At 42.3% G+C, this 12,636-nt stretch overlaps 3 protein-coding genes across 5 annotated transcripts in view; 1 reads left to right on the top strand and 2 right to left on the bottom strand.

Moving 5' to 3' along the window:
• The first annotated feature begins 199 nt into the window (after positions 1–199).
• LOC131263883 (dynein regulatory complex protein 8) lies at positions 200–992 on the top strand. Its single transcript, XM_058266161.1, has 5 exons — positions 200–221; positions 287–403; positions 466–589; positions 645–855; positions 930–992. The coding sequence occupies exons 1-5, from the start codon at positions 200–202 to the stop codon at positions 990–992; spliced, it is 537 nt and encodes a 178-aa protein (XP_058122144.1).
• A 67-nt stretch (positions 993–1,059) lies between these two features.
• Positions 1,060–2,117, bottom strand: LOC131263864 (INO80 complex subunit B). The gene is made up of 2 exons (XM_058266140.1): positions 2,065–2,117; positions 1,060–2,007 (listed from the first exon to the last, which is right to left on the bottom strand). Exons 1-2 carry the CDS (start codon positions 2,115–2,117, stop codon positions 1,068–1,070), a joined length of 993 nt encoding a protein of 330 aa, XP_058122123.1. The 3' UTR covers positions 1,060–1,067.
• Positions 2,118–4,473: 2,356 nt separating this feature from the next.
• Positions 4,474–12,636, bottom strand: part of LOC131263851 (uncharacterized) — an 82,162-nt gene continuing 73,999 nt past the window's right edge. The window contains exons 6-9 of one of the 3 annotated variants that reach the window (XM_058266124.1): positions 8,216–8,411; positions 5,006–5,218; positions 4,688–4,918; positions 4,474–4,622 (exon numbers count right to left, since the gene is read on the bottom strand). In XM_058266124.1, coding sequence (XP_058122107.1) covers positions 4,474–4,622; positions 4,688–4,918; positions 5,006–5,218; positions 8,216–8,411 — 789 coding nt within the window. Of the gene's footprint in view, positions 4,623–4,687; positions 4,919–5,005; positions 5,219–8,215; positions 8,412–12,008; positions 12,152–12,636 lie in introns of those variants that run through there. The other 2 variants (XM_058266127.1, XM_058266125.1) reach the window with 2 other exon arrangements.

Below are 12,636 nucleotides of genomic sequence, written 5' to 3'. Positions count from 1 at the left end.
ATTTACGTAAGTATTTTGCATGTATGATATTCAAATCTAACAAAATCTTGTCTTATTTAAAACTCTTGAAGTAGTTAGGGCGAGAGAGAGTTTTCAGCAAAGTTGCGTTGCCATAACAACGAACTTTCAACATAAAATGGACGTTGTTTGAAATTGTTTGTTGAATCGATGCCCCGTGTTTATCTGCGCTGCGACGAAAATGACCGATTTTGAATATTCTGGTAGGAAATGGAGTAAAATAAAGTTCATTACGATCTGATCAACCATTTATTGAACATATTTTCAGACATCAACCCTGCAAACGAATTGGAAAAGCGTATTGCAGACGCATTTCTGATTTTCGATCACCACGGTAACAAAACGGTGGATGTTCGCGAAATTGGAACCATCTTGAGATTTTTAGGTAAACGATTTAATTTTATGTCGGCTTGTTGGAAAAATAATTATGTTGTTCTGATATCAAAGGTTGCGTTCCCACGGAGGCCGACGTGAATGAAGTTATCTCTGCCACGGAGTTTGAAGATTCTAACGGCACCGTCCATTTATCAAAATTCCTTCCATACGTTAGCCAGTTGATTGCAGAGCATAAGTAAGTTGAATCGTAGCGCCTCATGATGTTATTAAAAGTGTTTTTATTCGTCTAGAATGGAACCAGCCCCGCCGGAAAAGTTGCTCAAGGCATTCCGTGTTCTGGACCAGGAAGGAAAAGGTTTTGTAGATAAAGAGTACATGACAAAGCTTATTACGGAAGAGGGAGAACCATTCACGGTGGAGGAACTTGAGGAAATGATGGCCGTGGCCGTGGATATGGCGACCGACAAAATCGCTTATGAACTGTACTTGAACCAACTTTTGGTAAGATTCTCTGAAAACATCCCTGATTTAAGTTTTTATGTTTTATGGTCCCACGCTGTTATTTATTACCTTAGCACGAACCGTCTGATAGTATTTATGCACTTGCCGACAAAGTACGAAATCGAAATAATCGCTGAAACGAAATTTCAATCTTGTTTCTTCCCTTGTTACAGGTTGATTTCTAAAGCGAAGAAATAAAGTCTGTTTTCCACTCAACAAATGATCCTCTTTATTGCCTCAATATTTGCTTTATAGCATTTGAAGCTGCACAAAGGCGTGTTTGTTCTCGAACAGTTGTAGCGTTTAATGTTTTTACAGTCGGGAATGGCGCACAGGGTGGGCTTAGGAGGTTCTTTTGGTGCTTGTGGTTGCAGTGGGAAATCAACGTCCGGCGGCAACGAGATCGAAGCACCTTCGACCGTATTCATGTAAGTAATCATCGGCACCTTTTCTTTGACTGGTCGATTCTTGATTGCTTTCACCGATTTGGAATCCTGCTTTTTTAGCAACCGTTCCATGGTTTTCTTTTTGTCCTTCTCTCTCTTCTCATCCGCCATCTGTTTGCGTTTTTGCGACTTTAGCTGCGCCTTTTGTATCGCTTCCGCTGTCATAACCTTCTCTTTATATCCCGTCGGGAGGGACATTAGCAGTTCCGATCCGGGAGCAGGTTCCTTGTCGGAACTACGCTCGTACATTGCCCGTTGTCTGGCCGTCATGAGCTTGGGATCTTTCGGTTTGATTTTTTTCAACTCATCGTCAACTTCCTCCAGCTTGCCGGATTCGATTGCGTCCAGCCAGCGTTCCTCCTCGCTCGACGTCCCACTATCGCGTCCTCTTTTGCGGCCCTTTTTCTGCACTTTGCTCATGGCAGCCGGTGACTTGCCCGGGGATACAACTTTCTGGGGTTGCATTTGCTGAGTTGAATCGTCCAACAGATCCGGCTGGCACTCACTGGTGTCAATTGTGGTGTGTACTTCCGCTTCTATTTCCGTTATGATTTCAGGTTCTGGATCAGCCTCCATATATTCAATTTCTTCTACGACTTCGACGGTTTCGTCCAAGGCCTGTTCCTCCACCATCTCGTAGGTTTGCAGCTCCGGTTGACTGCGTACCTTTTTGTGCTTTTTGTGTTTTTTGTGTTTCTTGTGTGAACTTTCCCCGGTTCCTTAAAATGGAGATTTGCTTGTGTTAGATAGTTAAAGTACTCACTAATAATTGTTCTTACCATCTTTTTCAGCGTAAAAATCTTTCTTTTTGCCCATTTTGCTTTCGTTGAGGAAAGGAATCCAATGTTTTGTGGAGGTTTTGTTTTGTTTACAAAGTGTGAGAAATGTCAAATTCAGTGACATTTGTAAGACAGCAATGCCCAGTGAAAATACAACGTAATATTTCCGTTTCATTTCCATGTTCCACAACAGTACGATACGAAAATTCTGATCTTTAGAATTTAATTTTGATAATAATTAAAAATATTTAAAATACAAGCATACGAACGATAAGAAGTCAAAAATTTGCAGATATGATTGTGCGGATGTCTGCCGTTAATTTCCAAAGTTTGAAATTGTATTTGAAGTGAAGCTACGTTTCGGGACTGTACTATGTGACTATTTCTGCACATGGTTAATCATGTGGATACTTTTTAGTAAATGTTTTGTATACTTGCCCATTGTTTTTCAAAATGTGTCAATTTGATATTATAAAGCATCAAGATTGAACGACAATTTTTATTCGTTTTACTCCTAGAAAAGTTAATCTTCTGACGATCAACGGACTTACAACCGCTGCTGATTTATCCTGTTCCCGTGGGTAATTCAAATGCCAATTGAGTCAAGAGTGGAAAATGTGCAAACATAAAATAAAAAGAAATAAAATGAATCCTTGAAAGGGGGAAACATAATTCTGCAACGTGTTGGTAAAAAATAGTGCTTGCGGAAGAAAGAACCACCAGAAATACAAATTCCTCTGTCCCTTGTGTCGTTCGCGGTTTTATTTCCCGCTTATTTCCTCTCTCCCAGCATCATTCAGACACACGATTTCACGATAATCCAAACTGTTGCATGGTTATTTTATTTATTTCAAACCGATGAAAGATACCAAAGAGGAAAAAACCAATTCCAGTGTGAACCTGTTAAAAGTGAAGAAAAAAAAGGGAAAATCTACTTAGCCAAAGGCGAGCAGCGCCAACGTTTCGGTCGGTGGGTCGGGTCTCCCCAGGAAAAGTCCAAACACGGGCGTCCCGAAGCCGGGGCCTGTTATCTCACTGTTGTATTATTGTTATTTATTGGCTGAACTTGGTTCTCTTTTAAGTGTTGCTTTTGTTTGCTGGATGCTTTTGCTGTTTTCAATTTTATCCTCTTTCCTCTTCGGGTAGTAAACTTTAGAACAGAACTGTTCAGGATTATTTTTCCTACGAGCAACTGGTAGCTGGGGTACCTGGTTTCATGACATTTTCCTAGGAACAAGAAAATCCAAATTAGGTATAGAAACTGTTACCAACTATGAACACGTTTCTTATACATTTACTGACTGAGCAAAAAAAAAAAATCAAAAGCATAAATATACGACTAACTATTGGAACACGAGATGGTATAGAACAACAAGTCGAAAAAAATTGTGGAAAATACCAGGAAATGTCTTGCTCTCGATTAACAAAACCACAAGCTGCACAAAACTTAAACTAACGGCCACAAATTGCGTCTGGTAATAGCGAGCTTTTCTAAGTAAAACTATTTACTCCAATTTGTTTGCGGGTTCAGAAAAGGGAAAGCGAACGTGAACAATAAGTTGGGAGAAGGAAGCACTCCATAAACCGTTACAATACCGTCGGTATTACTTTTGCCCTGTCAGTGGATCTTTCACGGGAGCGAAAGCTTCCGTTGCAGGTAAGCGGGTAGTCTTTGGTGAAAGTCTTGTAGAGAGTTGAAAGCCAATGGTAAGAACTGGCGAACAAATGCTAGCGCAATGCAAAGATCATATGATGAAAATATTAAAATAAGTACAGTATCTTCCTGGGTCGATAAGGATTCTGCCATCGTCATTTCCTTTCAATTTCCCTAGCAATCCATCTCCACAAACAAATTACAGTCCACAAGCTGTCCACGGTCTGCGTCCGCAGGAAATTCGCTAATTTGCTCTTGCCACTGCAATGCCAATGGGAAATGCACCGATCGCAGTGCACGCGAGCGAAGGCATTTCGCTTTGATGGTGGTTTCGAGTGACCAACGAGTCCGGAATTGGGTAGGAGCTCGGCCTAACAAATCTAGCAGTTTATAACCTATCCTAACTACGCGCACCTAGAGTGTGGCAAGTAATGGCTCTACCGAAGCCACCTGATACACGGTTTCGAGCGGAGGCATACGGGGCACCGCAAAAAAAAAAAAAAACATTCGTACAACCCTAGTGCCGTTCCTTAACTAATCGAACCTTTCCTTAAACTGTATTACTCGGAGCTGTGAAAGTGGGAGCAGGAGGACAGTCTTTGGGCTTGGTGCGGGGATCCGGGGTGAGAGGGGATGACTTGTTGCGGGAAGGACTGGAGCGACTGGAGACCGCCGCTGGACTGGGAGTGGGTGACCGGTGTGGCCACACGAGGGGAGCGGGGTATGTGTGCTTGGTAAACTAGTTAAACTTTATCGGAGGTATGTGGTTGCCGCAGCGGGGGAAGTTCGGTGGCACCGGTGGAAGGTCGGCATGTGTGCCGATGTGCACCACCAGATTCATGCCGATCACTATGTGGAACTGGAAGTGGCAGTGGAACAACCAATATCCTGGAGGGAAGAGAAGAAAGGATCAGTTCCGGATCTTCCGGGAGGGCGTGGAAATGAGAACCTACCGGGATTATCTGCCCGGAATCGCAGCACCACGTAGCCATTGTTGGGGACGGCGATCGTGTCCTTGAGCGGTGGAAGGTTAAACTGTCGGTTCAGCAGACCCCGTCGGTCCAGGTCGAGCGTGTGGCGCAGGTTGATCTTCTTCACCGTGCTGTCCGGCGAGCGGCCCATACCGATGACGTGGAACGCGTGTCCGTGCAGATGGAACGGATGGCTCAGATTGTCTTGTTGTACTGCAAATGGTGGTTGATCCATTCCGAAGGGGAAAAAGGCGGTTAGTTTAGAAGAAAAAGCTACAAAACCGGGACCGGGGGACTCACCTTCGTCGACCATGACGACTTCCACGATGGCGTTCAGCGGAATGTCGACCTTGTGCGTGCACATGCAGTTCGGGCCGCAGTCTGGCGGGCGGTTGTCACCGTTGCAGAACTGCTCCGGTGGGATGTCGTTGATCTGCGACAGCATCGGAGACGGTGGCGATACGTAAGAGATTTCGTCGATCAGCGAAATCAGGTGGTCTCCTCCTGGTGCAACTGTTGAAATTAAAATGTAACAAATTTTAAGGCCATTTGGATCGCGTTGAGGTAGCTTAACGTAGTTGTGTCGATTTATTCTGATTTAACCACTTTGCTTAGGTGGTTTATAAAGTGAAAGATGCAATTTTTTGTGGAATTAACCCCTTCATAGTTTTGGCTGGGCTCGAGGAGTTTTTGTTACACGTTTTGTTTCTACAAAACGAATGCACCTGCATTTCGAAACACGCTCTTTTATGCTTGTAAACTGTTATTCGTATATGTGATACTAATCGATGCAATTGAACCAAATTTTTGGTTATTATCGGCAAATTATCAACAAATATATGAAAACCATTATTTAATCAATAAAATCTCAAAAATTTTACTATAACTACACGAAAATTAAAAAAAAAACAGTGTCACAATTTTTTGAGTCATTTTCTCCACTTGGTCGGACTATCGAGAGGTTAACTAAAAAACATCTATTATTTAATTCGATTCAATTCTCAGCACATTGTAAACCTATGTTCGAGATTTTGAAGTTCAGTAGTTTTAACGAGATTTGATAAGGTATGATTTTTTTTATTTAATGTAGTTATGTTAATCCCAATAGCGGGGTGGTAAAAGTATAGGTTTGCAAAATTGAGTTTACTTAAGTTATTATTAATATAAGTTTGTTTTTTCAAAATACGGCGATGTAAAAATCAAACAGACCAAAGTCAGTCAATCGTTTGTTTTGTAAAAAGGCGATTGAAATAACAATAAATAAGTATTGCCAGTTTGAGGGTAAAACTGCATTAGACCGTAAACTTTCGGTAGAAGTTGTTATTATTTAAAATGGGGGTAATGCTCAGTTATCATTGTTACAGGCCCTTTTCAAAAGTTTAACCTGAAATATTCAAGACTTATTCCAAAATAGCCAATACTTCTCTATTCAAGTAATAATTGATTCTATTTAAAATACAATTAAAGGCTTTGAGAGTCTTATAGTAGGAATTAAAAAAAAAATCACGTATGTCAAACAGTCGAAACAAAAGAAAACACATTTTTCCCGTTATCAGTACCTGTTCTTTACGACCGGAGAACAATCGTCTAAGTTAGAGTGTTGAAGTTCGGGTCAAGTTTATTCACGACCTAGACGTGACTCTTCCGGGAATACATTTTCCGGTAGATAAACATCCGGCGTATGATTGCAAACGAAAGTTTTCATCAGTGCTGCTTGTTTTACTCCTACTGCCGGCGAGCCATTCTTTGCTTTCGGGTGCCTAATGAAGTCAGAGAAGTACTGAACAAGACTAGCACGGAAATAAACCAGCACGGGTAACTTATGAACACGAGCTCATTTCCAGTGCAAATGCCCCCTGGTTTGAAAATAGAGCCTTTCATTGGCGCAACACTATCTCGGCGTCATCATCACATCGTCATCGCCTTTCGTATGACTGGACCCTTTTCAACGCCACGTGAAAACATGCACGAGCACACATTCCGGCACGTTGCACGATCGTCCGTGTGGCTTGGAAAGGCGCTCTCCTTGCGCTTGAAATGATCACCCTACCGGATTCGGATGCATTCGATTGCATTCTTCTCACCGGTCCAGGGTTGGTTCGAAGGTATTTTAATTCATTTTCTTGCCATTTCCCATCCCATTCCCTCTCGCTTTTCTCCCTTCCGGAGCGACAACAAGTGAAGCAAGATTTGATGGGCAAATATAAAAATAAAGTGCCGCAACACCGTCCACTGGTCCACTGGACAGTAGGAGAAAGAACAAAATCTGCTTCCTGCAACCCCGCCTGGAAGTGGTTTTCCCAACCATCCGGCGAAGGGATGGGTTTGGTTTCGTTTGCCCTCTGCTTGCTTTTGTTTTTCCGCTCCCAACCGAAGCAATTGCTCCAACCTTTTTTCGGTATTGGTCCGGAAGGACGAGCACCGGCAGAAATTGTGAGTGCAAGTACAGCTGACCGGATGCGGGATCGGTGCACCGTCGATTGGCTATTTTTATCCCCCGCATCCCAAATGTCCGCTCGGAGGGCTTGAGCTTTGCTCCGCTTCAGCACTTTCCCGTTTGCGATTTGCACACAAAAATATCCACCAAGGGCGAGCGCCATTTGTTGGACGGGCGAAGAAAAGGAAGATGGTCCTTTTGCCTTTTTGTTCGCTGTTTGTTATTTGCCCGATGGGATTGTTCAAGGTGTAATGGGAACTGAATTTACTATTTTTAGTGCACTTCCGCATGCAGCAAGTGGTCGTTTTCGTTATCGGTATATTTGCAGTAGAGTGTGGACAACAAAGGGAAGGTTTGAAAAGTGGTAGAATCGGATCTCGAAGGAAACTTGACCATGCTATATGGTCCGATTTATTTGAGCTTCCGTTGTGGTATTGAAAATGGACATCGTACGTTTTTGATTGGAAAAAGGATGAACATCGAAACATTGCAAACGAATGGCATTGTATTCAACAATTGTTAACGATGATTTTAATTCGGTTTGCATATATAGAGTAAATTTAACCAAAAGAGAGTTAAAAATGATTTAAAATATTAGTGAAACTGATAACATACAAAATATCGTTGACGTTAAACTGTATCGTGCTTCGTCGTAACGATAATTGTCAGTTACATTGCCGTTGAAAGTTATGTCTAATTAAATCGAGGCAAATGATTAGGCTTTCCAATGGTTCGTTCGTGAAAAAGAGACCACGAAAAAAGATCAATAAAAATTGGCTGATTCCGATACCAGATTGCTTTCCCTAGGGGAACACTCGTCTGAAAATATGCCACTCGTGCAAATTACCTTCCGTGTAGGATTAGGCGCCTCCATCTCTCCGCGTGTTCCACGATTTGCCAGCACGTAAAATCGAACAACTCGCTTACCCGAGTGGACCGTATGCTCACGTTTGTGACATTCATTTAGCCACCGCAGCCCGATTGGAACGGCTTTCAGAAAGGCAGCGCACGATAACGAACCGCGCCCCCCCCTCCGTCCCTCCGATGGAGGCGCCCGGTGGCTGATGACTTACCCAAAAATTTGTTGTACGTGTTCGGCGTGAACAGCTCCTCGACGCGGTAGAAGTAGAACCGGAACGGTAGGAAAATCTTCACGTCGGGCCGCTCGGAGAGGACGGCCTTGTCGGCCTTCTTGGCGTTCCGCAGGTTGCTAACGCAGATCGCATCCGGTCGGGGAATGTTGCAGACGGCATCGAGCGGGTTTAGAACCTGCGAATTGAAAATTAAGTCAATTGTTATGACGCTCGTCCTGGTGCTCTGGTCGTTGGGTGTTCGGCGCGGTTTCGGCATTTTGATTTGCCAGCCGAGAAAGGCTGTGAAGGTGTGAAGAGCGGAGCGGGGAGGGTGAGTAAGCTTTTTCTTTGACGATTATTTGAAGGGTGAGTTTTCCTTTTTCCCACCCAAAACGGTGCAAAAGAAGTGATGACGTTTTATCACGCCAACTTTTACGATAGAAGTAGGAAAGCGAAAGGAAGTTTTAGAAATTGAGTTGGCTGTTTGACATATTTTGAGTGAATGGGTAAGTAAAGTTGCTGCTGCGAATGGACGAAATAAATGTAAATTAATTCCTAACCGACTTCACCTAATTGAGTGATGATGAAAATAATGTTTTCTACTTGATTTGAATAAGACATAAGTTTTTGAACAGGGTTTGTAGGTCAGTTCAGAATTTGAAGGAAAAGTTATTACTTTCTCATGCATGCTTTGTATGTTAATTATCGAAAGCGAGGCATCTTGCCCCAAAAGTTTCCTGAAGGTTAGCATTTATTATGCACCAAATATTACGCTTGACAATTAGGAGCATTTAGTTTCGGCACTGAAGAACTGCTGTTCCAAAGCACGTCTCGGACGCTTGCGTGGAAAATTAAATTCTGTCAGTTTTTGCTTGCCGGGCCCCTGACAGCATGGGCTTTAATTATTGATTATATTTTCCTACCGCCTTGGTTAGCCTCTAGCTGCCGCTTCCTTTCGCTCACGCTTTACTCTAAGGTTGTACTTACCTGGGCATGGAGTGATAGGAAGTGGAAGAAACGGTGCAAAAGAATAGAGAGTGAAACGAGGGACGATAGCGTTGGCAGAGTTGCCATAGTGGGGCGTTGGAGAATAACATGTTTTTTTAGCAAGTATAATGAACAAGAGAAACAAAAAATATGAATGCCACGGGATCGTTTCGCCGTGGGGATACGGCAGCGAACGAAGGAAAGTTCTTTGGATGGTGGAATAGGGATTGGGCAGTTTTTATTTTTTCTGCAATGGAAATTTTTCCCGGAACCAAGCCAGGTACGAGCGTTTTACGAGCAAAAGTTGGGAAACTATACAATTTTGCTCGTAAAAACAGTTACGATCATATAATCCGAGGGAAAATGAAAGAATATCAAGCATAGGAACTGGTGAGCATATTACGAGCCGAGGGTGGAAAGGAACAACAAAAGAATCGATACTTAGGAACTAATTACATACATATAGGGAGAGAAAATAAATACAAACAACAAACAACAGCAGTATATACACATTTTTACAAAAACTCTCTTTAATAGTGGCAGATCTATGCTTAGCTGGTTTTACGCACTTTGCATGCACAATCGTTTTGGCGATCGTGTTTGAACTCTTTTACTTTATAGTAGATATTATTACATGTATTCAATATGATATGCGGTATGCGTTTTGGAGGATTTGTCGAAGAGTCGCTATATTGCTTCACCTATGCGTGTGTGTGTCGTAAATCTCATTCCAGCCGAACAGTGGCCCAGTGTTGGGACGGGTGGTATTTTGGGCCACTGCTACTTGCCTTTCTACACTCAAAAACCGTATGCTGATGGTTGGTGGTGGTGGTGGTGGTACGGTAAAGCGGGAAAACGAATTGAAAACATACACACTCACTCGAAAAGCTCGTTTATATTACAGACAGGAAATGGGTAGAGTACTGGAGTGAAATGTGGCCCGAAGGATAGCGTCTGCAGGCAACGGCCATGAGTATTTACAATGTATTGCTATGAACGGATTTGTAACAGAAGAAAAACAGTGAAACAGTGAAAGAGTTGTGAAAACATTTCCACTTGGTAAAGGAAGAAAGTGTTGAGGCAGAATCTGCTGTTGCTTTCAGAAACTGCTGAGTATTCTATCAATTATTTACAAACTATCCATCCCACCCGGGCGATTACAAGGAAATGGGAATACATTTTCGACATGTGATTGATGCGTGTATGTGTAATTGTGTCTGTGTGTGTGGGTATGATGGTGTTTTGAAATGAATCAATGATTGACTGAAAACAATTATCGGGGCGTGACAGTTTGTTATTTTTAGATTTTTTTGCTTCGTTTGCTAAAATAATAAAATAAGAAAAATGAAGATACAACTGAAAGCTGTAAAACAATCGAAACGGAAAGAAACATAAATCGGTAAAAAAAACATCACGAGGAATGTTCATTACACACACAGGCGAATTGGAACGAAAAAGGATCAATTAAAACTAATGAAACCCTAGGAAAATGAATGAAATAAAAAAAAAACACAATCAAAGCTAAATCAAAAGTCGAAGATTGAAAAATCACTTTAGCAAATAAATATGGCGGCAAACGAGAGCTAAACGCAGCACTCGCTGGACTTGGACCCCTCCTTCCATGGAGGCAACCGTTCACGTACGATAAAATCCCCGATATGTGTCCCCGTTTTCGATGTGGTTGTGTATGAGAGTATGTTGATCGGTGCGTGTCCTAATGATGTTGATTCTCTGGTCGAAATAGATACACATTCAACGAGGAGCTTGAAAACGATGTTTGAAGTGATCCTGGCATACATTTCCTCCGTATTTTTCCTGTGTTTCTAGCAGCGAGTTTTCGTTTTCCCCTCTGTTTGTTTTTTTCTATATCAGCCACAGATCTGGTTCCGAAATGCAATACCAACAGTAAGTGATGCTGTTTCCCGTTCCGGTCGAAGGAAAGCAGCGGGTCGCATCGAGTTTGGGTGGCCCCCATTTTCCCTCGCCCTAGTCTATCTATACAATTAATTTACTTAAACACTGGATGCTTTGCGCTATAAATTACAACATGCAAAAAAGAAGTAATAAAAAAAGCTCGTACATGAATTCGTTCGGGCCGCAGACTGCGTGCCAATACTCGCCAAACATCGATAGATAATGGTTTCGAGGGATATAAAATAGATTAAAAATTAAAAACGTGCCCGTTTGGTACGTGTGATACGGCTTGCCTGGTGTTGGCTAGCTATCCCGTATGTTTCCTTCGGTCGTTTCTGCTCGTAAAAGGATACTCGGGAGCTAAACTTCATCATCCTGGGCGAAGAAAAAAAAACCGAACCGTAACCGAAACGGGCAGGAGTATTATGGTTGGGATCCGTAAGCAACCGCACGATCGGCTTGCCGAGTCCCGGTTTTTGCAATGATCGAATAATTTCAAAGGCAGAAAACATGGAATTTTTAAAAAAAGAATATTGCTACAACATTGTGAAATTGGTTTTCCATGTGTGCAGATGACCCGCGGAATTGCCGGGTTTTTAACTTTCGAACTGCAAACATTGGAAACCGAATTGGTGCCGTTAGCGGCAAAAAGGCAAGCGAAGGTTGTTTTGACTTAAAAACGAGTAAAGAAAATGATCCTCTAGTTTGGTTCCCCTAGCGGGATTAGCTTGTATCGTATCCCTGTCGTCGCGGTTGCGGTGAGTAGTAGTCCCTTCCGCCCTCCAGCCTTCCCATTGGATCAGGTTGGTTGGGGTGATACCACGACACCGTTCTTTCTATGTATTCGTTGGTTAGTGTGTGTGTGTGTGTGTGCGTTCGTTTCGGGAACCGCTCAGTTGATCGGTGGCAGATGATCGCCGCACGTCGGGAAGTTCGGTGGCACCGGCGGCAGATCGGCCATCGTGCCGACCTGCAGGATCAGGTTCATTCCTATCACGATGTGGAACAGGAAGTGACAATGGAATAGCCAGAATCCTAATCGAAAGAAAGTGTAAGGAAAAGAGATTGACGAATCATCGTTAATTGATCCAGAACTTGGAAGTGATAAATATTGCGAAGGATATAACAACAATCAAATAAAACTTTGTGTGGTAGTAGAAAGCTGGGAAACAAAATTTGGATCTTGGAACATTGCGTGTTTTAAAAGAGTTGAAATGTTTCTTTCCTCTTTGATATGAAACATTCATTAGAGTAGGGACATTTATTCATTAATAAAATTGACGCTTTAAAATTGATAAATGAGTCCCGTATGGTTTAGAAATCCATCAACTTAGAAAAGAGGAATTCATTAATTTAAATCAAATTAAAGATGAGGTAGTGTCTTTATTGTCTGTCAACAGATCCTTAGCTTTGGCAGATCGTTAAGATTCATGAATTTATAAAGTCTCTTGACTTTTCTGAGAAATATCTCAAAATATTTCGGAAATCATTCAAATGCATTCCGGATCAAAATGAATAAA

This window comes from Anopheles coustani, chromosome 2 (genome assembly GCF_943734705.1).
Source record: "Anopheles coustani chromosome 2, idAnoCousDA_361_x.2, whole genome shotgun sequence".
NCBI lineage: Eukaryota > Metazoa > Arthropoda > Insecta > Diptera > Culicidae > Anopheles > Anopheles coustani.
This window is presented reverse-complemented; position numbering and strand designations above follow the sequence as displayed.

Bases quoted from the DNA above. Each gene is read 5' to 3' on its own strand.
- LOC131263864 (XM_058266140.1), bottom strand. From the start codon at position 2,117: ATGGGCAAAAAGAAAGATTTTTACGCTGAAAAAGATGGTAAGAACAAT. The intron at 2,008-2,064 runs GTGAGTACTTTA...AACCGGGGAAAG, and splicing joins GATGGTAAGAACAATTATTA to TTCACACAAGAAACACAAAA.
- LOC131263883 (XM_058266161.1), top strand. From the start codon at position 200: ATGACCGATTTTGAATATTCTG. The intron at 222-286 runs GTAGGAAATGGA...ACATATTTTCAG, and splicing joins GACCGATTTTGAATATTCTG to ACATCAACCCTGCAAACGAA. The intron at 856-929 runs GTAAGATTCTCT...TTATTACCTTAG, and splicing joins TGTACTTGAACCAACTTTTG to CACGAACCGTCTGATAGTAT.